Below are 25000 nucleotides of genomic sequence, written 5' to 3' on the forward strand. Positions count from 1 at the left end.
CCTCTTTTCCCCTTTCGTCTTCCTTTGAAGAGCATTTCTGATGTTAAAGACCTGTAACAGGTCCTGTCTGTTTGCATTAACCACTGTTCGCTCTCTCTCTCTCTCTCTCTCTCTCTCTCTCTCTCTCTCTCTCTCTCTCTCTCTCTGTCTCTCTCTCTCTCTCTCTCTCTCTCTCTCTCTCTGTCTTTTCTCTCTCGCGCAGCATCACGTTGCTGTCCATCCTCCTCCTCTGGTTTCCACTTTATTGTCAGGTAGTACAGTTTGTTTTACAGCTATTTTTACCTGATGTGTTTTCTTTTCCACAGAACGCTGCTCACTCCACACGTGAGGCTCACGTGTGGAGTGAGCAGCGTTCTGTTTTGTGGTTTGGTTTCACACGATGTAAATCCGCAAGCTGACACGTCCCTCGAGCCGTGTACCAATCCCACACACACGCGTTCATCTAATGACCAGCTCACACAGCCGTCCCAGCCAGCTCACACTCGCCTCTGCAGCTCCTGCAGAACGCCTGTTTCATATATATATATATATATATATATATAAAGTATATAAGTATATTATTATTATTAGTGCATCACGTTTCATCATGAGTTCTGACATCACGAGGTTGTGTATATAAGAGCAGGATGTTGTTATGGATGTGGAATGCTTAAAAGGAGGTCGGCGACTACTTGCGCGTCGATCCGGATAAATACATAAACGTGTTTTTCTCTACGTTTCGGTCTTCCGTGCACACAGAGACCGTGTTTAATGTCCAGCGAATGCGGAGCTTTTTGAAAAGCTTTTTCCGAGTGGATCAGTTAGGAGTGTGGACTGAGAAGATATTCAAAAGCAATGATGTATTTTTAGTCACGTGACCTTTTCAACTCGAAACAAACGAGAGGGTGGACGATGTAGTGCTGCAGGTGTTTGCAGTCCAGTCTGAAAGCTGTTCTTTAGGATTAATGTCAGTTTGTACACTCTTCAAGTTCGCTGACGGAGATGACGCAGGCCAAGGTATAATACGTTTTTACACGTGCGCGGTATACGGATGTGAGCGCCATCAGAGGTTTCTGCAGTTTTCGTTTGAAAACGCCAGTGTAGAGGGATTTAAAACGAGAATACAGGTTTCAGATCGATCCCACTGACCAGTGTGTACAGGATTTTGCTGCAGCTTTTAAAAAACAGTTTTTTGGTTGTTTTTTTGCGGAAGAAAGACTCGAACTGGCAAAGTTGCGTGGAATTGCACTGAATAGTTTCGCGCGGTCTTTCGCAGTGATGTTTGTTGGTAAATGAGACCTTTTTATCTGTACTCCTGTTCGACGCACGTGAACCTGAGAGTACACGTTGTGACGTCACACGACGGTCTCCGTGAGAGAACGCACGCGTTTGATGTCACGTCTCACGTTCTCGCTGGTGTAAATGTCCTGGTCATTTCCCGCTGATTAAAGCCAGAGGAACGTTATTGTGGTCCTTCCACACACACGTCCTCACAGGAAGCGAGAAGAAAGGACGAGACGACGGCGGGGTGTAAAGGAGCACTGGTTTGTTTGCGGATGACATCAGCGTGTTTGGGTTTGATGTGACACACGAGCGCGCTGAACCCAGAGAGCGAGGGAGAGATGGGTGTTTACCTTTCCTGAAGTTTACCTGATGAAAGCGTTCGTGCTGCTGTGACTCAGTGCCTCAGTGCATACGGGTTTTGGTGATGGTGTTGCTGTTTTCCATCTCGTAGTAGAGTGGGACTTTTGTACAAAAATAAAACAATTTTCTTTCTTTCTTTGCCTCTTCTTTCCCAGAACCTGCGCAGACTTGTAAGGTGAGATTATGAGCGATTGTGCAGGTTGTTGTTAAGAATCAGCCGCACATCACTCACTATCAGCATAATCGCACATGGGGGTGTCCTCCTCCTGGCGTTTTCTCACGCTAAGGGAAATGACATCAAGGCGAGACGCTGAAGGAGAATTATTTTAAAGCAGTAAATATAGCAGTTAATCTTCAGCTGTTTATTGCTGGTGTTCTCCTACAGGTGTGTTTTATATCGAACTTTTTTACTTGATCAAATCAAAAGTCTTTTCTGCTCAGCGCGGTGGTGAAGAGAGTTTATCGTAGCATTATCCTTAGATGCTGGAGTTCTGTTTTCCGTGAGCCGTAATCATCCAGATTAAAAAAAACTGCTTGAGATATTTCACTTTGTGTAATGAATTTAAAGTATATGAAAGTTCCACTTTTTAAATTCAATTACAGAAAAAAATAAACCTTCCACTATATGGATTTTTTTGGGATGCACATGTATATTAAAACACACCTATTATGGATTTGAAATGCGCCTAATTTTGTTTTAAAGCTCTCGTACCATAGATTTACGTGCATCCGAGGTCAAAAACCACTTCAGCGTGCTCATAATTTAAACTGCAGCGTTACCTTTTCCCCCCAGTGTCACAAACGACTCGTTAAACGATCCGTTCTAAATGATTCATTCTAAACTCCTCCTTTTAGAGAGCATACTCTGCTCTGATTGGTCAGATGTCCCAGTCTGTCGTGATTGGTCTACCACTGTCAGCGAGCAGCCGATGAAGACGAGAGGCGGGGCTTTTTGTTACAGACCTATGTAGGTTAGTACAGGAAGTGAGTCTGGAATCACTAATGACTCGCTTCAGCTGTTCAGAATCAGTTCCTTCTTTTTGGGAGTTGGGAGTTTTGAAACTTTGCAGACTTCTTACATTCACAATCAGCTACGTATATAACACACTACATGAAAGGGAATATTTGAAAAGCCATAACAGGTGCACTGTAACTATTAATACATATTAAAGTAAATAAAAGATGTACATCATAATTGAATTGAAAAGTAACGCTCCAAATAACAAATAAAACCCGAGACATCCAAAATAAAAAAGCACTTCAAATAACACGACAAAATTGGTCAGTGATGGTTTTTATTTCACATCTAGAGGCCGCTCTCGTTCTGTATAATGACAGCGGACCCTTCTCAGCCGCTCCTGCGTCCTTTGCTACCATCAGTGCAGATTTTTGCCGATAACCGATAGTTCCAGCAGCCAGTTATCGTGTCGATTAACCGGTAGAAACGATCGATCGGTCGAGCTGTACGCAGAACTGCTGCTCCCTGGATGTTTTTTGTTTTCTGCTCTACTCTGTGTGAACTGTAGGGGCTGTTGTGTTGCGTATTTTTTGAAATATGTAAAGCAGCAACAACTAAAATCATTGATCGTGTTTTCCCCGTTTTCTGTTATGTTTTGATATCATTGCTATGATTTGAGAGAAGACGTCGAACAAACCAAAATAAATTACCAAAATTGTCATTTCTACCTGGAACGTCTTGACACAGAATTGTGGAAGAAACGCCTGATTGTAGAGCGCTGGACGTCTGTCGGGCAGAGTGCTTTTCCATAATCACGTTAATGTCCACGTTAAGGTCAGTATTTATATAATCGTTAATTGTACGTTTAATTACCTACGTTCAGGCGATAGACGACGTTTTCTTACACAATCCCCTGAAGCACCTGTTTCTCAGCACCTGTTTGATTAGTTTTGTGAAGCACATTTAACACCGAGCTCTGTGGATGGCATTCGAGTGGGCGTGGCTACACCAGGAGGAAGTCTGATTGGTTATCTATGTATTGCACATTGGGTAACCAGTTCCTTCCTGCCTGCTCTGGCTGTGAGGGTTTTCCTGGAGGTGGGGTGTGGGGGGTCTTTAGTATCCATGTGACCTGCTTTTACTCTCGCATTACTCTTCTCTCCCACAGTCGGTGGTGAATAGAATAAAAGTTGTAGCTGTCAGACCTGTGAGTGACCCACACGCCGTTACGAGGCTTTTACCGGAAAGACCTGAATACACACACGGAGACTTCCTCTCATTCTCTGCCATCATCCAGCTGAACACGCACTCATTTCCTGTTGTTGTAGGCCGTGTGTGTGGGGGGGGGGGTGTTTTTCGGGAGAATCTTTCCGTGTTAATCGTGACGCATGCTCAGCATTCCCAGAATTCGTTTGGAGTGCATCTGCTCGGACGAGTCAGCGTGTGGAGTGACGAGCCTGTGAGGCATACCTTTGGCTTACAGGCTGGAAGCTGCTTTTGTAAACGTAGCTCTGGAGGAGGTTTCTGTCGGAGACGGAGGATGAATGCTGGGGGTGTGCGACATGACCGTGGAGCTGAATGTGTATACACGGACCGGGCGTTACGACAAAAATATCATATCGCGATATGGTACACGATGCGTATCACGATATCGTTTAGCTAACAAACTGTCCACAAAACAGTGTTAAAATAAACAAACCAATGAAGTCCAACTGACTTTGACACTTTTCCCTAACCCTGTCTACAGAGAAAGTTAGGTCAAATTAACTGCACCCATTCAGTACTGTTTAATTTGTAATTATTAAAAACATTTTTAAAACATCCTACACGGTTGTGTACGGGGTCAGTAGCTCACGTGTCGCTAGTTAAAGTGATTAATTCTGACCGTACAGGATTTCGTTTCTGATTGTTGCGGTCAAAAATGTTTGGTTTTGCTGTGTGTTTGATCAGAATTTGTGCTGCGATGTGTGGAGTGTTTTTACGCTTTTTTGAGGAACACTGCTCGAATCGGCGAAACCACAGTTGCAGGGAATTGTTCTGCGCTGTTTCCCAGTGATGTTTGCTGGTGAACGAGACCTTTTCAGTACTCGCGTTCGACGCACGTTAATCGACGGGGGCTTTGTCTGAATGTGTTGTGATGTCACGTGATGCACCCTGCCGAAAATCTGTGTCAGTTTCGGAACGCTGCACGCTCCTCTGGATGTTGTAGCGTTTGCTAGGTTTTGTGTTAGTTTTGTGTGAGATGTTGGACGGACCGGGAACGTGGACGGTCTTTACCGTGTTTACTGACTGCTTCAAAGCGCTAAAACCGGAGACTCCTTCTTCCAGAGCTCTTAAATGAATATCTCTGTGGTGTCTCTCCTGGCAATGCAATGCTCTGGCTAGCGTCTTTAGTTTTTTTTCCTCGATGTAGTTCTGACTCTGAAAAGATTGTGTTTCAGCCCGTTCAGTGGTGTCTTCAGTGGTGTCTTCAGTGGTGTCTTCAGTGGTGTCTTCAGTGGTGTCTTCACATTTAAACACGCAGCTCAAAAAAATCAGTGATTTATTTTCTTCTTCTTTTGTTGACGCACTGTTGGTGTGAAATCTGCTGGTTTCCACTGGCCCCACGCTCTGCAGTGTAATGGGGACCCGCGTTTAACGTGGTGTGTGTCCTCCTCCTGTACACACGTCCTTCCTCCTAACGGGTGTGTCCTGCCCCTCGTCTCCTCACAGCTGCTCCTCTCCATAAAGCAGTTCCATGTCGGTGTGTAATGAGGCGACCCGGCCATTTTCAGCCTCCTGCAGTGGTACTGTGGAGACACACACACACACACACACACACACACACACACACACACACACACACACACACACACACACACACACACACACACACACACAGAGAGCTCGGTGTAGTCTGTGTGTTAAACGACAGCGTGTGATATTTTTGGGTTGTTTATGGTGATGGGATGTATCTCACACTGACGTGTCGTCACCTGCAGTGTTCCTCTGGAATGTCGGGCGGTTAGCGTTTCTGGAAGGAGACTCCAGCTCATTTCCACCCTGCCATCTGATTGGTTTAAATGCTTTCTCTCCTTTTTTTTTTTTACATTTAATTTTTCTAATTTTTACCCTTTGCTTTCTGTCTTTTTTTCTTTCGTGTTTTTCTCTCTTTTTCTTCCTCTCTTTCTGTCTCAGTCCCTGCCTGTCTGTCTCTTTCTTTCGTAATCCTGTTGTCTTTGTCTTTCTGAGAATCTGTCTGTCTCTTATTCCATTATCTCTCTTCCTCTCTATCTTTTTCTCCCGTTTCTGTCCCTGTCTGTCTCTCGCTCTCTTCCTCTCTCTGTTTCTTTCTCTCACTCCGTCTTTCCCTTTCTTTCGGTCTCTTACTTTGCTTCTTGGTCTCTCTCTCCCCCTCCCCCTCTCCCTCCCCCACTCTCGGAGGTGGGAGAGTGATATAAAGCCTACGGGAGAGTGATTTCACACAGACCGTTTAGCCTTTCCTGGTATTACAGTGTCAGGAATTTTTTCTCTGAAGTATTTCTCGTCTCTGCAGCTGAGAGCTGAGGCGTTGTGTCCAGAACAGAACCGAACAGAACTCGCAGAGAGTTTACTGAACTTGTGGAGAAGTGAGAGACAGAAGGACGACAAAATGGGCTGCAGCTGTGGAGACTCGATAAGCGCGAGGAAGCGCCACATCCCGTTTCTTAAAGCAATAGGGGGAAAGAAAGTGTTTCTTTCAAAACTGTGTGTGTGTGTGTGTGTGTGTGTGTGTGTGTGTGTGTGTGTGTGTGTCTGAGTCTGAGAATGGAGAGCATAGTGACGTTTATCAGGGAATCATCCTGCTTCATCAGCTTCCTGGTGGAAAAGCATCACATCAGTACAGCCTCACAACCTCTCTCTCTCTGTCTGTCTCTCTCGCTCTCTGTCTGTCTCTCTCGCTCTCTGTCTGTCTCTCTCGCTCTCTGTCTGTCTCTCTCGCTCTCTGTCTGTCTCTCTCGCTCTCTCTGTCTCTCTCGCTCTCTCTGTCTCTCTCGCTCTCTCTGTGTGTCTCTCTCTCTCTGTCTCTCTCGCTCTGTCTGTCTCTCTCTCTCTCTCTCTCTCTCTCTCTCTCTCTCTCTCTCTCTCTCCTTTAAATTTTTGCAGTTGATGTCTGTTGACTTGGACACGGGATCTGCACACTTTATTTATTTATTTATTTATTTATTTATTTATTTATTTATTTATTTATTTATTTATTAATGCCTCGCCCTGAGTGTGGGGTGTTGTGTTTTGGGCGGTGTTTAATCGGCTCCTGGATCAATCCTGCTTATCTGTCTAGCGCTGTCCCGTTAATCCTCACTAATCGCCCGCAGGCGTGTAAGAGTGCTGGCTTGACAGATAATCATACCTGCTAGATATGCGGCTAAAGGTACGAGCGAGGAGTCGAGCACAGGGGCAGCTATGTTTAGTCTTCACCTGTAGAGCTGTAGTCGTCCGTTTTGGGGATACACGAGTGAAAATATCACCATATCAAAGTCTCCTTTATGTGACTGTATGTATAGGAAGATTAAATTCCATAGTTTCCTCCCTTAGGAAGATAGTTGTGAGGGGAAACGTCTCACTAGCAGCGCAGTGTGCAGCTCCTTAGCTAAAAGAAGGTAGTAGTTTGGTGTAGTTCTGGTCAGCGGAGGTGTGGCTGTGCATGTGATCTGATGTACATTGCATATGATGAAGTTGGGGACTTGTTAGGAGGGAGCTGAGCTAGCAGTGTAACGTGCCAGCAGGTTGTAGTGGAGGTGTAGTCTGTAGCGGAGGTCGTGGGTGTAATGGCGGTCGAGGACGCGTCTCGTGTTCTCCTGCTCTGTTCTGCTCTCCCGTTCAGCTGCTCTGAACATCACCGTCCCGTCAGGTCTGCAGTCTCAGGTGTCGGGTTATAAAGGAAGTTTTCGGCTGAGGAACGTGCTGACTGAAAGCCTTTACCAAACAACACGATACACACTGTGGTCTACATCAACAACACTGGTGCATCGAGTGTGTGTGTGTGTGTGTGTTTACAGTGCAGATCCTGACCAGGATCCTCCGCTCTGACAAGAACCCGGGTGTGTGGTGCTGTTTTTAAGGGGATGATACAGTAGAGCAGGGGTTCCCAAACTGTTCCAGGGCAAGGCCCCCCAAATGGCATTAACATTTGACCGAGGCCCCCCTTTTGCAAGATGTCTTTAAAACACATTAAAAATACAGACGTCTGAATATACCCCCCTTTTTTATTAATAATTACATCTTTATATCACAGTACATTAGGAATTGATTGTGTGTGTGAGGTTGTGTGAGAGTGAGAATTTATTTTTCACACCAAATTGTTGAGGCCCCCCCGGGCACCCCTGGCGGCCCCCACTTTGAAAACCACTGCGGTAGAGTGTTCTGCATTTGTGTGCGAGTGCTTTTCTCTCCTCCCTCAGCGTGTCACCGCTGCGTGCTGTCAGGATCACTCCAAACCCAGGTGATGGGAAGTAGTTCTGTGTCCATGAGCGAGAATCTGATCTACAGTCACTCACAGCAACAAGTAATCAGACAGTCCATCCGTACTGCTTTCTCACTCGCGCGCACACACTCGCGCGCACGTTCACGCAGTATATCTGAGCACTTCGTATATGCTGTTTATTTTATTCGCGTAGTCAGAGAACGCTGATAATAAACAACAGCAACACTGTGAATATCAGACATGGATCATGACCAAAATAAAAAGCACATTTGCTCACATATTCATGAGTATGCAAATAAGGAACCGCCCCCCAGCTGTAAATGCGCATGAAGAAATGATGGAATGTGGTCTTAATTTACTTAACTGAACCTGATAGGCTCGTATTGTATGATGCAATAAATACACAGGGTTTTAGCTCCTCCCATTTTCTTTACGGGGTTTAGAGAAAGACGTAAAGACCGATTCAGCCTGAATAGCAGGTTTTTAAACGTTTCATCATATAGATGAAATATGAATATCGTCGCTGTTATGAGAGCGAAGATGCATGCAGCAGGTCTGGAACGTGTGTGTGTGTGTGTGTGTGTGTGTGTGTGTGTGTGTGTGTGTGTATTTAAAGCACACTGAACCCACATTAGAAATGGCTGTGGTTGGCAGGACAGTTTTAGCTCTGCAACACTAACATTTTCCAACAGCAACAACAGCCACGGACGTGTAGAGCTGCGCTTCTAAAAGCGGGTCCAGGGACTCCTGGGTGTCTGTGAACGAGCCGGGGGGGGGGTCCGTAATTAATTTTAAAAAATAATACATTTAAGTGTAGTTATGGACATCACAACCCATCCTAGTGATTATATTTCTAGCGGACTTCCTGCATCCTGTTTGACCGTCGCATGAATCGAATGGGTTTAATCCGGACCTCAGGAACTTTATTAAAAGTTTCAGCTTGGACCTAATGTGTTCTGTTGTCGGACCTCAAACCCGTTATAAACCCTTTCTTCTAAAGAAAGGTAAACCGGTTGGATGATTGTAGTACAAATAAACGTCATGAAATCAGCCCTGTTGCCTTCCTTCCACCCCTTACGCTAAAGTCCTGTATCTCTCAGGCGTATTGTAATGGACTGTGATGGTTTCACCTCCTCTAGGACTATATTTATTTTATTCAGTTGATTTCATTGAAAAAAATATTTTCATATGAGTGAGACCAGATTTATTTTTAGACAACGCCCCGATCCCCCCATTTTCTCCCCTCTAGCTCACTCTTAGCTACCTGAAAGCTAACACGCACTTCATCTGAGACGTGTAAAGCCAACCTCAGGACTGTTCATACTGCCTCGCAGAGCAGCGCCACCCTCGCCGAGGAAAGTCCCGCAGTCGGCCCTCTTCCTCATACACGGACCCGCAGACATGCAGATGTTCCGGTGTCGCCGTGAGCGATGAGAAGACGGTAACGCCACAGAACACGGTCGAGTTGTGCTCTCTCGTCTCCTGGCAACAGAGAGCCGTGGCATCGTCAGGATTCGACCTGCGTCTCCTGCCGCGGTTATTTACCCATCATCGCGCTATCACGCGTCTAATTCTGACCCAAATCGAGGAGCGCTTCCTGGTGGGTTTGAGCGAGAACACGGTGTAGTGTGACACTATCCTGAGCAGAAGAGCTGCAGAACTTCCGTGATGTACAGCAGTTATAGAAATGTAGTCGAAAGCTCATTACTTCCCACCGTGACAAACAGATGAGTGATCTCACTACGTTACAGCTTCCTGTTTCACGTTACAGCTTCCTGTTTCCGTGTTACACGCCGTGCATCTTCGCCGTGTTGAAGAGGTTTATAATCGTACCGCTGTTACAGACACGGCTGCAGTGCTGACGTGGCGCTCTGATGGAAGAGATCGCCGGTTATATGGATAGCAGATATTTTTCCAGGAGTCGTGTGTGTGTGTGTGTGTGTGTGTGTGTGTGTGTAAATCCGATCATTATTAGTTCCCCCTGTTTTTGGAAGAGGAGCTGCAGCGATGTTGAGTGTATCTGAGGTGAAGGAGTGTGAGACACCGGTCTTACCAGTTTTTCATATTTACGTGAGAGTGTTTATATATAATGATCTCTCACCTGAGGTGACGACGGTTACAGCTTGTAGTGTTGACAACTTCTCAACGCTTTTCTGCTTTTTCTTCCTTTTGAACTTAAACGTGGAAAGGACGAGGCGTTTACGTCCAGCCGCATTTACTCTCACTCTGAGACGACCCTGAGCGGTGAATTTCCAAGACTCGACCTGGAAGCCAACTGAAAGCAAGATGGCGGACCGGCCTGTTGGTCAGTTTATAAAATGAAGGAGCTGCGTATCAAGTTGAAGCGACGTGACGCAAATAAAGAGAAAACCAGGACGGTTCTCGAAGGCGTTTCTCCGATACTCCATGTACAGCGTTGCATTAAAGACTGTTATAAATAATCATCTGTTCGTTGTTAATGAAAATAAATTCTTTTGCATGGTTTCCTCAGGGTACTCCGGTTTCCTCCCCAGTCTAAAGACGTGCACTGTAGACGGATTGTTTCCAAATTGTGAATATTAGTTTAATTTATTAGTTTAATTTTGTTTGGTTTGGTTTCTTATTTTTGTTTGTTTTTCTTATTTTCAGAGTTTTTGTGTGTGTGTGTGTGTGTGTGTGTGTGTATAGAGAAACTTCTTGCTTTAGTCTGTTGTTTGTATTTATTTGTTAGCCTGTTTGATTTTGTTAAGTTTTGGTTGGTTTCATTTAAATGTATTTAATTAATTCATTCATTATTATTGAACTTTGGATCTGAGTATAAAGAGTGTGAGACCGTCTGGTTTCGGTAGTCGTGGTAATTGTGTTTTTCTTCGTGATCATCCGAGTCAGATAAAACAAAACCCTGTCCCAGCTCCAGAAACGCTGTTCACCCCCCCGCGTGTGATTGAGTCTCTCGAGTCTCGTCATCAGTGGGAATGAAACGGAACTTTCCCAGATTTGAGGATTCGTACTGACACTCTCGAGCATTCGCACTCCTTCTTTGCGTTTTCTTTTTCTTATTTTTCTTTTTCACATCCTACTGGTTTGCCACACAGATGTTGTCCAGATGTGGCGTAGCAAATCAAAGCTCTGTTTAGAATACCGCAGTGTATTTTCAGCTTCTCGTTGTTGGTATTCAGGTGTTTCCTTTGTTTTCCACCAGACTTTGTGTAATACTGTTTACTTTTTTCATGTGTGTGTGTGTGTGTGGTTAGTGGGTAGGTTTTGTGGTTTCCCTGTGTGTGTGTGTGAGAGAGACATGATTTCAGATCTTTGTGGGGATGAGCACCTTTCTCCTCTTTCAGGGGAGTTTATTTTGGAAGAGAAGGTTTTTGAAGTTAATCTGAGGCACTGAAGACGTTTTCCAGATAAAGGGTATAACTGTAAGGTCTATATGTGAAATGTTTAAACAGGAGACAGGAACTGTGTGTGGCGCTGGCGTCGTGTGATTATTAATCATCTTCATCACGTGTTTTTCCTGCATCATGTCCCCAAACCAGCAGCGTGAGGAGACGCGAACAAATAAATCTGCACAATTACACTAGTGTTTAAATGACGTTTCAAATAAATCTGCACTGAAGGATCCCTGAGGAACTGTTTCTGTTTAATTTTGTTTATTTTATGCTCTAGTTTTAGTTTGTAAAAAGTCACTTTGTCTTGGGTTTGAGTTTTTATTTTAGTTATAGTTAGCTTTAGTCCATTCTAGTTTTTTTGTTTGTTTTGTGTTTCTTTTAGCTTTAGTTGGCCAGTTATTGAAGTTTGTTTTGTTTTTAATGAAGTTTTTGTTTTGTTTGATTTTGACTCTTGCTTTAACCGGCCCGAGGAGATGATGAAAACTTTAATACTTTTAACTGTAGAAATTGAAGGGGAACAGCAGCGTCTTGTAGTTTTGTCATCAGTCACTTCTTTTCTTGTCCGTGGACACGAGGTGGAGACGCTGGTGTGGACACGAGGTGGAGACGCTGGTGTGGACATTGTGGGTTGAGAAGTAACGTAGAGGAGCAGATGTGCGCTCCCATAACGTGTGAAATTACTGAGACTGTATTGGATATCGCTCCAGTACTGTGCTCATTTCCACGTGTATACGTGAGCGTGGAGCAGCGACGCTAACGGTCACGTGTCTGAACACTTCACTTCTGCCAGCACTGAGACCTGAGAGCCAGAAATATTCAGTGTTTTATCTGCTTTCTCTGTGGACTGTGAAGTTTGTTACGGTGTCGTTTGCCGGAGAGTGAGGTCATGAAAAATGAGCACACGTCGCAAGGTGTGTGAGAGAGAGACAGAGAGGGGGAGAGAGATGGACCTCCAGTGCTAAATCGTTGGCCTCAGCAGTGTGAGATCATTTGGCTAGCAAACATTATGAATGAGGCTTTGTGCAAAAGCGTTCTGCAGCTGTGTGTGTGTGCGTGTGTGTGGTGCGGTGCCTTGAGAATATTTGGTCAGTGTCTATGAGCAGAAACAGAAGGATCTGTATTTCAGGTTGCGAGTGTGTAGGAGGGGTTGTACAGTCAGATCTGTGTTTATATCTCACAGATGGATCGGGGTGTGCTCGTGTTTGTGTGTGTTCGTCATATATATAGTGTGTGTGTTAATCTGTGTGTTGTTTTCTTGTGTGTTTGCAGAGATAAACAGAGTGAGGAAGGACATGTACAATGACACTGTGAGCGGTTTGGTAGATAAACACCCGCTGGAGCTTCCCGAGGCTCACGGCCCCATCGTCCATCTGCAGGAGAAACTCTTCGTCCCGGTCAAAGAATACCCTGATGTGAGTGAGCCCTCTCTCTCTCTCTCTCTCTCTCGCTCTCTCTCTCCCTCTCTCCCTCTCTCTCTCTCACACACTCACACACACACACACACACTACTCCAGTGTGTTATTGTACTGCCCTTAACTACAGAGGGGCGTTTAAACAGTCAGCGTGTGTAAGAGTAAATAACTCTGTGCGGTAAGCCAGTCCACGCGACAGCTGCTTCTCTCAGAGCAACAGTTAACTGTGTGTGTGTGTGTGTGTGTGTGTGTGTGTGTGTGTGTGTGTGTGTGTGCGCGCCAGGAGTTGAGGTGCTGAAAACTGTCCTGCCAAAATTACTCTGTCTGGAAATATAATACAGTCTCGGAGAGATTGAGACAAAGATGGGGAGAGAAACACGGACTGGGAGAGAGAGACGTGCACAGACGGGGGGGGGGGATGGAGACACACGGAAGGGGAGAGACACACAGACTGAGAGAGAGACACACAGAAGGGGAGACACACAGACAGGGGGAGACACACAGACGGGGAGAGACACACAGACGGGGAGAGAGAGACACACACAGACGGGGAGAGAGAGACACACACAGACGGGGAGAGACACACGGAGACACACAGACGGGGAGAGAGAGAGACACACAGACGGGGAGAGAGAGACGCACAGAAGGGGGGAGACACACAGACGGGGAGAGAGAGACACACAGACGGGGAGAGAGAGATGCACAGAAGGGGGGAGACACAGACGGGGAGAGAGAGACACACAGACGGGGAGAGAGAGACACACAGACGGGGAGAGAGAGACGCACAGACGGGGAGAGAGAGACGCACAGACGGGGAGAGAGAGACGCACAGACGGGGAGAGAGAGACACAAAGTGAGATGGAGTGGAGAGGAGTGTGCTCTCTCCCCCATGAAGTTGGAATCCTCAAAGCGATGTTGAGTTCAAAGCTGAGGGGAAGACGCTGAGTTTTTAGTGTGTGTGTGTGTGTGTGTGTGTGTGTGTGTGTGTGTGTGTGTGTGTGTTTGGGGGAAGTGGCTGTGCATCTCTCGTGTGTGGATATTTTTAGAAATGGTTTTTACACTTCCGCTTAAAAAAGCAGCAGAAACGCTTCATTAAAGTGATGCACATCTTAAACTGTTGTCAAACGCCTTGAGAATCACATTAAGACGGGGTGCCAAAACTTTTAGGACAGTATACATTTTCTGTGACTCCTCTAGAAGTATATTTTCAGACTACCGTAACATTTGAAGGTTTTGTGTCCGTAACATACGTGCCTTTAGTTACCGCTCTAGTGTGGAGTTAGAGGAAAATAACCCACGGCTCGTTGGTCTCGCGTACACACACGTGCACACACACGCGCACACACACGTGCACACACACGCGCACACACACGCGCACACACACGCGCACACACACGCGCACACACACACGCACTGTATGTCTGGAGAATTAAATGCCACTACATGGCGCGTCAGAGCCAAAGCGTGTTCAACACACTGCTGAGCTCTGTTTGGATTTTCCGCCGTCGTCGTGATTGTCGTCATCGACCGTCTTGTCCAAAATTCGAATAAAAGCCAGCAGACCAGAAGGTAACTCTCTCGGTCATCAGGCGTGATGAGAGTCCTAGCGCATGTGACGCACGTGACCTTGGCGGCGTCAGGGTGTTTCTGTAAGGCTTTGTATTCAGGCCCAACGTTTGGAAAGAAAAGAAATAAGTAAGGACCTGAGTGGTCACTGTTTCAGTGGGTCTGTGGGGGGAGGGGAGAGGGGAGGGGTCAGCTAAGCGTGAAATGCATTTTCTTCCTGATGGCTCTGATCTCTCTCTCTCTCTCTCTCACACACACACACACACACACACACACTCACTCTCACACACTCACTTACACAACCTGACCCTTCGGACATGTGCGCCTGTTTTTTGTCCTTCAACCAGGACGAAGGTTACCACATGCAGCCCCCTAAACCCGACACTCTCTCTCTCTCTCTCTCTCTCTCTCTCTCTCTCTCTCTCTCTCTCTCTCTCTCTGTGTGTGTGTCTCACACACACACACACACACACACACACACACACACACACACACAGACTTTTATAGATACTTGGCTACAGTTGGTCGTGTTCCTAAAGGTCAGCGGTATCATGTATAGCTCCACTGTCCATGCACACTAGCGTCTTGACTGTGTGTGTGTGTGAGAGAGGAAAATAATTCCGGCCCGGAATTTCGCGCACACACACACTCTCTCTCACACACACACACACACACACACACACACAGACACACACAGACACACACTGTTTCAGTGTAATGAAATTCTCAGTTGACCTTCAGGTTTTTTTCTCCTTCATTGGAGTGAAGTTAATAAACTAACAAAGCAGCTCATCAAAGAGCCGAGAAAAGGTCCTTCCCTCCTTCATCTTTATTTCATCTCCATCTTCTTCTCTTCCATCAGTTACTTTTTATATTTTCCCTTTCATCTTCATGCATTTCTTCTTTTATTCTGCTTCATTTTATTCTTTGTCTTTTTCCCTTTTCTTCATCTTTCTTTTTCATTATTTTCTGTTTCTTCATCTTATTTTTTCCTTTTTTTTCTTTCTTCTTTATTTCAATGTTTTCTGGTTTATTTTTTCTTTTCGTGATCATTTTCTTGATCTTTCTTCTTCACCTTCATTATCTTCAACAGCGTAGTTTCTACTTCTTTTCCCATTTCTTTTCTTTTTCTTCCTTTTGCTTAGTTTTCTTTTTATTTTAAAATCGTTTCTTTGTTATACTTTTTTTTTCTCCATCTTCTGTTCCTTGTGGATCTTTTTCTTTGTTTTCTTCATCTTTATCTTTAATTTTATTTTTCTTTCCTTTTCATGAACATTTTCTACTTCCTGCTTTCTATGAAGACTTTCTGTCTTCATTCTTCTGTTGCTTCTTTTTCTTCTTCCTTTTTCTTGGTCTTCAGCTTTGTTTTGAATTTTCTGCTTCCCTTCCCTTTTCTTCTAATTCTGTTTCTTTTTTTCTTCCTTCCTTTTTTTTTTTTAAAGATATGTTCCTTGTTGATCTTTTTCTTCAACTTCAACTTCTTCTTGTTCTTTTAATCTTTTTCATCTTGTCTTTCTTCATCTTTTACTTCTTTATCTTTCTTCTTCTTGATCTTTACAAAAGGACAAACTCTTCTGAATTGTGTTTCGGTCTCAGATTTGTACGAGCACACGTGTCTAAACCCCAGGTGGTGAATTTTTAAAATAATTCCCAACGTTGTTGTTGTTTTTGTTTTTTTTTAACCCCCCCCCCCCCCCCCCCCCCCCCACCCTCCCCCACCTCGCTGCGGTTTCCTCTGTGTGCTGGGAATCCCATCAGGAGCCCCAGCAGGACGGGAAAAGCAGGAATCTCACTGCCTCGTCCAGACGAAATGTTTTCTTTCCATCCGCCGCTGTGAAAGGAGGAGACGAGAGACGTGTCCTCTTCCCTTAAGTCCACCGCTCCTTTTGTCTCTCGGTTCCTCCGTGCCATCTGTGTGCCACTCCGATCCTCTTCCCCCTCCCCCTCCTCGTCCATAATGGCTAATTAGATTTCCTCTCTCCCTCGCTGCTCTGCGTCACGTCAATTTCTCTAAAATAACTCGTCTTGCCATCGTGCCCCGGCTCCGAATCCCTCACCGCCATCTCTGCACACGTGTACGAGATGCTTAATCTGATAAATCTCTTCTTCAATTAAATGCTGTCACGGCAAAAAGGAACTGAGGGTCGAGGCATCGAGATTAAGCGCAATGTCACTTCCTGTGACCGCTCACACAATGGAGTTTCTGTTCGTTTGCACAGCACGAACATCGTTCCTTTAGAATATTTAATCTGCTGTCTCGCCACCACCACCAGGGGTTGCTAAAGAGTCACTCTGCATAGCTACGTCCTACTAATCACAAATAAATCCTCGTCTGCGCTAGAAGTTAACTATATCTGCTTTATACCACAGCAGACGTTCCACAACTTTACACGTAGCTATAAACAGATTTAAAATAAAAAGTACTTTGTTCATTTAATCACGGTTTTTTGTATTGATTTAAATATAAACAGTACCACATTAAATAAAGTATTGTTCATCCGACAAAAGCAACAGTGCAGTTTGTCGTCGCGTATCGTAGAGACGTGTTTGAGAATCGTAACGTGATCTTTCACGTCTCTCGCCCCGGTCACGTACCGTGGTGCACAAGACCCACCCTGTGTGGAATTCCACACCCACCCGCTGGTCCTCACATGCTCCTGATGCTGACGTGCGTTCAGAAACGGACCGCGTTTCAGGCAGAAACGTCCTTTGATCGCGCCCGAGGTTTTTGCACCTCGACGCCGCGTCTCGCTGTGTGCCGTTATGGGACGCGATCCCGGCCGGGTCCTAAATCACGCCACGTGTGAGGTGACCTCGAGCTGACCTTGCTCTTAAGGGTGCAGTTTGCAGCAGTGACACGGTTACTGCGGCGCGATCTCCTTCCTCATGACGCGCTGCATTGTTCAGTGCATTGTTCAGTGCAGCTCCACGCCGCGGGACACACTTCATTCAGCTCGTGCTTCAGAGAGAACTATGGGAATAAAATACGGGTTATGAACATGCGAGATCATGATGGAGCACCCTTGCACGTCCCACATCTCTTTCACATTCGCTCTGTCTTACACACGTGCGTGCACACACACACACGCGCACACACACACACACACATACACACTTTAATTTGCAGGTTATTACTGGGGCTTTTGAAGCGAAATGACTCCAATTGAGCATCTCAAATGAGTTCTTGCTTCTTCTGAATGCCCACTGATTCATCAAATCCAGCTAAAGACACACACACACACACACACACACACACACACACACACACACACACACACACACACACATACAGAGAATCCCTAGCTTTTCATATGGCTGTTGAGACTTTCATTTTGAATGCCTGGATTGTTTGTGCAGATGTTTTCACATTTCCATCTCCGGTGCCATTTCTGCTTTCGGAAGTGTCATTAGGAGACTTGTCATGGTTCTGCATGGAGCTTTTTTCCTCCTTTGGAGAAAAAAAGAATAGTGAGTGTGAACCGAGCCAGACGTCGTGGCAGTGCGGAGTCATTGTGGTGACCCCAGGACAAAAGGACGGATTGTCCTGGAAAGAGATGAGAAGTAGAGACAGGGCTGAGGACGGGGCGAGGGATAAATAGATATGTCGAGGTGAGGGATGAGTTGGGGCTGGATGAGGGGATGGACGTAAAATCATTTTCCTCGTCTCTCTCTCTCTCTCTCTCTCTCTCTCTCTCTCTCTCTCTCTCTCTCTTACACACACACACACACACACACACACACCCCTACCTACCTACCTGTCCCCATTCAGAGAAAGTAATTATTCTGTCTCCCACAGGATGCATGTCATAATCCATCAGATTGGACACGCGCACGCGCGCACACACACACACACACACACACACACACCGTTACAATGCTGAGATTTTTACATAGGGAATTTCCCTATATTAAGGAGAATCGTATATAGCACACACAGTGTAAAGTAGAACATCCGCACACACATTAGGAATACTGTGGAGTTTGATATCCTAGAGCAGCTCACCAACCCGGTTCCTGGAGCTCCGCCTTCCCCAACACTTCAGCTCCAACCATAACGGTGCCACCTGACCAGCTAATCATTGCCTTAAGAAGTTGTTGACCAACTGAAGCAGGTGTTGGGTTTTGGTTGGAGATGAAACCTGCAGGAAGTAGGTCTCCAGGAAGAGGGGAGGAGACACCTGGTCTAGTGTTTTGGAGGAAGTTGTGAGCATTCTAGGTGGGGCGGCGGGTGATGGGGGAACAGATTTGGAGAATGCACACCTTACCAGAACTATATTCATGATCTGATAGATCTGGAGCTTGTGTATGTATTGTTGTTTTTTTGTAGTTTTTGTCCCCTCTTCTTTCTCCAAAGACTTCAGCTGGATGGGTTTTTCTCTCCTCCGTGTAATTGGTGCTTGATGTTCACAACTTTAGTGCTAATGATTTATGATAATGAACTTTCCATCTGGAACCGGATCCGTCTGATGCACACAGGAAATCCGTGGCGTAGCGTGCGTGCGTGCGTGCGTGTGTGTGTGTGTATATAGATATATATAACCCGCTCCTCGTGACCCATCGCCCTGCTGCGTCTGCACTAATCGATCTCGATAGTATTTGATGTGCGGCTTTATCCAGATATCAGCAGAATAAACCCCACCAGGCTTTGACTTTCATTCAGACTTCAGATGATATTTAGTGGAGCCGCACACTTGCACAGTCATCACGGACGTCTCTTAAAACCGTATAATCACATGCAGGTACGCTTCAAAAATGACACGCATAATTGGCTAATGTAGTCATTTTTGCTCCTGGAACACGCCGTTCTTTTATTTTCCAATTGCTGCAATTTCCAGAAACAGCTTCTGCCTTTTTTTGCCTTTTTTTGTTTTTTTTTGTTTTTTTTGACCTTAGGTTTTCCGTCTGTTCAGTTTTATGGTTTTTAATTGGATGCATCTGAAGCCGTCAGTAGCGACTTTTCCCCGTATAAAATACCAGCTTCTGTTTACACCCGAGCTCTCGAAGATGTCCTGGGAATTGTTTCATAATAGGTTTCATCCTCGTCAGTCTTTCTGGAGTTATGAAGGAAGCCTTAAAACACACGGGCGTGCCGTTAGGGGAATGAATCAGTGACGTGGTGGTGTGACGTGGCCTGATACACAGCAAGAACACACTGAAAGAAGCTCATTTGTCCGTTTATAGTCACATTTAACATCACGGCGCGTCCGTCTGACGAGTTCCTGTTATCGCTTTATAACAGCAGCTGTAAACAGTTTTCCAGACAAACGTTGTTTTTTGTCTATAAAACAAACAAAAACGCGGTTCGTCATGTTCCAGAGAAACCCCGAAGCGCAAAAGTGTCTGTCCTGAAGACTTTCCTGTTTTGGAAAACCTGGTTCCAGCTTCAATTCTGACTCTGGCACTGGAGACTCCTTCCAGAAGTGCTGAATGAACGTCTCGAAGAACACTTTACCAAATCAACACACACACACACACACACACACACACACACACACACACACACTGCTGCAAGTCCGTGTGCAAGTTGTTCCTGTAGACGTGTATTAAACCTTGCGGTCGGACCTACTGTTCTAGAAAACACAGCAACACCTTCTGACCAATCAGAGCGGAGAATTTTACCAGCGCTGTGCTGTGAACAGATTCCAGAGACAGGACTGTTGTTCATGCAGACAGTCTGCCGTTGAAGACTCCTCCTCTATTCGTACTGGAAAAAGAACGAATGATTTATTTCTCTCAAAGTAACACCTTTTTATTCCCCCTCTTTTCCTTCTTTATCCTCCCGTCTACGTCTGTCCGAGTCACGCCACTATATTACTTAGCACGCGTTCGTTAGTAATTAGCTTGACCAGTCGATAGCGTGTCACCTCTCCACCTCTCCCTCACTCCTTTTGCACACTCGTTCACATGTTCTTTCATTCTCTCTCTCTCTCTCTCTCACACACACACACACACACACACACACACACACAGAGGTGATAGTGTTTGTAGATTTAGATGAACAGCACGCTGAATGTTTGTTTATTTATTTATCTATTTATTTATTTGAAATGTTAGCGTGCGGCGTGTAAATGTAGAAACTCCAGCACGCGGTAGGTAAGGGAGGTTTTGTAGGAAGGCATCACGGGGGTGAGAGGTGAGAGTGATGAGGTGCGCAGGGGCGTGGGTTTGAGAGGTCCCTGATTGAGAGGAGGGATTCGACTAGAGGGGATTTTTGTAGAGGAAAAATTGACTGCATTTTTGTGCAGTAGCAGTGAGGAGAAAGTCCTCTCAGTTTTAGATGAAAACTGCATAAAATGAGATTTTCTCATTTCGGTCCTCTTTCCTGTCTCTTCTGCATCACCGTGGTGTACACACACACACACACACACACACACACACACACACACACACACACACACACACTCTCTCTCTCTCTCTAACACCCTGCCTCTCCCTGGTTACACTAAGCTGATAACATGTCATAAACAAAAACCCATTTAGTTGTGACTCTAAGCCCTCTCTGTCTGAAGAGTTTGTGTGTGTGTGTGTGCGCACTTCATCTTTTATTTTTAGGAGCGTAACAAACGTCCCACCCCCACAATCACCCCACCCCCCAAAAGTCCACTTAATAATCCTCCTTGCTGTTTTGTAAGACCGGTAGAGAATTGATGAAGCGCACAGACGCTGCTGGTTGCTAGCTGCTCTGGGTTTGTTTGTAATGTCATCTGCTGTTGGGGGAGAAAACGGATCACTGGTGACCTACCGACCCGCCCACGTTTCACTTCCTAAAGATGAGTTATGTAGTATTCCCAGTTTTAATGATACTCAATACTCGATTTGGTTTTGGTATGTGCGATAAATCTGTCTGCTGAAGATGGTCACGGTGACGAGCTTCTCAAATCAGATTACCTGAAGTTTGGAAGATTAATTTGTGAAAAAGATATGTAAGAATAGTCTAGAGCTCTACAAATCGTATCCCCTTGGACTTGTAATAACTCCAGTGTGCTGCCCAGTCCTGTGTTTAGGTTGCCTGGAAATCTAATGGACTAGGCTGAAAAACTGTAGATAATGTGAAGGTCCAGGTGGTGGAGTGGAACCTAATCCAGATCTCTCTGCCTGTGCAGATTGGATCCAAAACTCCAGGGAGTGGAGTTGGATCCAGATCTTCCTACCTTTTGTGGAGTCGAATCGAATGTCCCGGGGGTGTAGCTGGATTTGATGCAGATCCTCTTACCTGGGTGGAGTAGAATCAGAAGACCGGAGAGTTCTGAGCTGATTCTGAGCTGATTGAACCAAAAGTCCGGGGTGTGTAGTCAGACTTGATCCGTTCGTACCTGGACTGAGTATAAATGGTCCTGATGGTGAAGTCAGACCTGATCCAAATCCTCCTACCTGGGTAGAGTTGCATCAGAAGTCTAGAGGTAGACTCTTGTTAAGTTAAGCAGGACAAGTGGGTTAGGATTGAGGATTAGGGGTTCGGCTTATTGGAGGTCATGTAGAGATCGTTCCCCGTACACACACACACTGCCCTGTGGTGCAGCAGGTGGCTTCTGCTTAACTAAACTATGACTGTAGCCTGCTCGTTGAGGAGATGGTTCTGCCGATATTGGGCTTTGTGGGGTGTCTCATTAAGCAGGACAAGTACACAGGCAGAGGGACGTATTTGTCCGTGTGGTTTAGTAGCAGAAGATTGTTGACCTTTGCTCATCAGGGAATGAGGCTGAATGTTGGACCTCCATCCCACCTGCTCGGTTCTCCAAGTTCCTACTGAGTTTCGAGCAGGAGCGTGTCTGTCTGTCATTTTCCTGAGAGGCGTATTGTAATGGAAGCAGGATTTTAAGTGTTTGTGAGGAAGAGAGCATGGACTGAGAGAGATGCGCAGCCGGTCATTGATCTCTGTCCGGTGTTTAGCCATGAGCTCCGAGCGTGCAGCTCTATCTGCTGTGCTCTTTAGCCTAGTCTTGTTGTACACCCCTGCGGCGTCACTCAGAGGCTGCCCTTCCTCACAGCGAGCCCTCAGTGGGGGAGCGCACACACTTACACACGCATTACAGCTTCCGAAACCAGTCTTGTTTACTCGGGCGCACTGCTTTGGGTGAAACAGACATATTGTGACTCATGCTTTCAGAGAAATAAGTGAATGTTGTATCCACATGCTACAGCGGCTCCAGAGTCCTTCCTGTATCTCTGGACGAATGTGGCTCTGGATTGAGCGGGCTCTAAACTGCTTCTGGAACGGGACAGCTCGGCGTTTCTGTGTTTATGCTGTCTGTTGACAGGAGAGTAAGTTTCCCAGGTGCATAACGGTGCATGTTCACACCTTCACAAAGAGATGTTTGTGTAAACCCAGAAGTGGGTAGTCGGAACTCGGAAGTGCATCAGTTTCAAGCTGCAGAGTTGTGGGGAAAAGACACGGACGTCTCAATGCTGCGTTCAGTAGCACTTGTTTAAAAGGGTTTTTTTTGTCTTTAAAGCGCTATTTTGTTTACCGTTGTTGCTGCAAGCAGCCATGTTGGTTTGCCATCACTTGCTGAACTCTGGGTTGAGGAGACCATCGCGACTTTCAGAGTTCAGGGTGCATTTTATTTCTAGTCTGAGTTAGGAAACTTAGCTGAACACTAGAGCAATAGCTGCTTTCTGGACCCCTCATTCTGACCCCACCCCCTGATTGTCATGGCTGTACTGTACCCCCTGGTCTGACCGTACATGTTTTACATGTCGGAGGACTCGGGTGGACGATATCGCTCGTCGTTTCAACTTGGAAAGCTTCTTGCTAGTTTACGCACAACCTTACGATGTCCGCTCTAACGTTTATGTAGCATTATGTAGATGTAGAATTATGATGTCACTCACACACTCGTCCTTCTCATCTTTGATGAATTTTCGTGCACAAGTGTTGGCGTCCCCTTCTGGCTGTAATTACCGCCTGGTTCCAGGATTCAAAGTGAGCAATTTCCCCCAGTGCATCAGAGCCCTGCTCTCTGTCATGTCCAATCAATGTCAGCACACACACGCACGCACACACACACACACACACACACACACACGCCCTCTGATCATTTGCACTGAAAATGATGGAGCTGGGTGGGTGGGGTGTCATTGGGATGAAAATGTGGAAATATTTAAACAGTCATTTCCTTTTTGATGAAACTGAATCTGGCCAAAAGTGTCTGTGTGTCTCCGTGTCTGTGTGTCTCCGTGTCTGTGTGTCTCCGTGTCTCCGGGTCTCCGGGTCTGTAGCAGGTGACAGCAGAGACACAGAGACCGAGTCTTCGCCTCCTTCACCCCACTTCACCCTCATGCACTCTTGCACCTCCCACTGCTGATGTCATCGTCCCCACAGCCCTGTGTGTGTGTAACTGTGATCTGAACAGACAGCTCCTCTAGGCTCAGGACACACACTGCATTACACGACTCTGTGACCACACACACACACACACACACACTGTCCCATCCCGTGTCTGAGCAGTTGAAGCATAAAAATGCTGCTTATTGTACCTTTGATTCCACTGACTGCAGCGATTGTGTTGTGCTGAGAGGTGCAGAGTAGAAGAGCAGCTCGACAATGAAGTACGACTGTCTGTCTGTCTGTCTCACTCGCTGTCTGAACACGGAGGGGGAAAAATGTGTGTGGGTGTTCATCTAACCACCCGTCATCTTCAGGACTAGTGCTGCATCCTGCGCTCGGGCCCGTCTGTCTGTCCTGCGCTAGGGGCCCGTCTGTCTGTCCTGCGCTCGGGCCCGTCTGTCTGTCCTGCGCTAGGGGCCCGTCTGTCTGTCCTGCGCTCGGGCCCGTCTGTCTGTCCTGCGCTAGGGGCCCGTCTGTCTGTCCTGCGCTAGGGGCCCGTCTGTCTGTCCTGCACTAGGGGCCCGTCTGTCTGTCTGGTCGTTCACCCGATCTGCCCACGCCGCTGGTTTTCCTCCTCTGTATTCCGTTTGAAGAAAAAGCGTACCCCTGTCTTGCCCGAGTCTTAGTGTTCAGGGAAATGTTAATATGAGCTGTAAAATCATAATGAGCGGACGCTCACGCTCTCACAAGAATCAAAACAAAGCGGGAGACAGATGTATTATTTGATGCGTTTCTCCAGGCCTGTGTTGCCGCGGGGTTAGTTTTAATCTTGGGGGATTAGTGTAATATTCATGCAGAGTCCCTCATCAGGGAAATCTGGCGTATATGTCGTGTATTTTAATGAAATGCTGTGGAATATCATTCGACAATGATTAGTGTGATATTGGAGCTTACAGAACTGGTATATGTAAATCTAACACCTCTCGTAGCCTTCTGTAGACGAGTTCCGTACAGGACTTCATTCTGCGGCGGCTTTTTAAGAAATCTACAATGCTAATTTTTTATTGCTATTAGAATCTGTGTAATGGCGATCGCGTGAAATTGTCTTGCGCGGTCTTTCACAGTGGTGTTTGCTGGTGAATGAGAGCTATTAGCTGTACTCATGTTCCACACACATGAAGGGAAGACAGCTTTGGCTGACGCAAATTTGTGAAGACGTCACATGACTCATCTCCTCCTGAATCCGAGGAAAATCTGCTGTAATTCTGAATAATTGCACACTCCCCTGAAGTGTGCTTGATTGTGTTCCGTCCTGAAGGACTGGCTCGTCTGCTGCGGGTTTGAAGAAGCGTTGCGGGG

General features: G+C 46.0%; 1 protein-coding gene across 2 annotated transcripts in view; it reads left to right on the plus strand.

Moving 5' to 3' along the window:
* The window catches only part of qkia (QKI, KH domain containing, RNA binding a), a 76510-nt gene that overhangs the window by 10847 nt on the left and 40663 nt on the right, over positions 1 to 25000 (plus strand). For both annotated transcript variants that reach the window (XM_053633772.1, XM_053633773.1), the window contains exon 2: positions 12665 to 12807. In XM_053633772.1, coding sequence (XP_053489747.1) covers positions 12665 to 12807 — 143 coding nt within the window. The remainder of the gene's footprint in view (positions 1 to 12664; positions 12808 to 25000) is intronic.

This window comes from Ictalurus furcatus, chromosome 9 (genome assembly GCF_023375685.1).
Source record: "Ictalurus furcatus strain D&B chromosome 9, Billie_1.0, whole genome shotgun sequence".
Taxonomy (NCBI): Eukaryota; Metazoa; Chordata; class Actinopteri; order Siluriformes; family Ictaluridae; genus Ictalurus; species Ictalurus furcatus.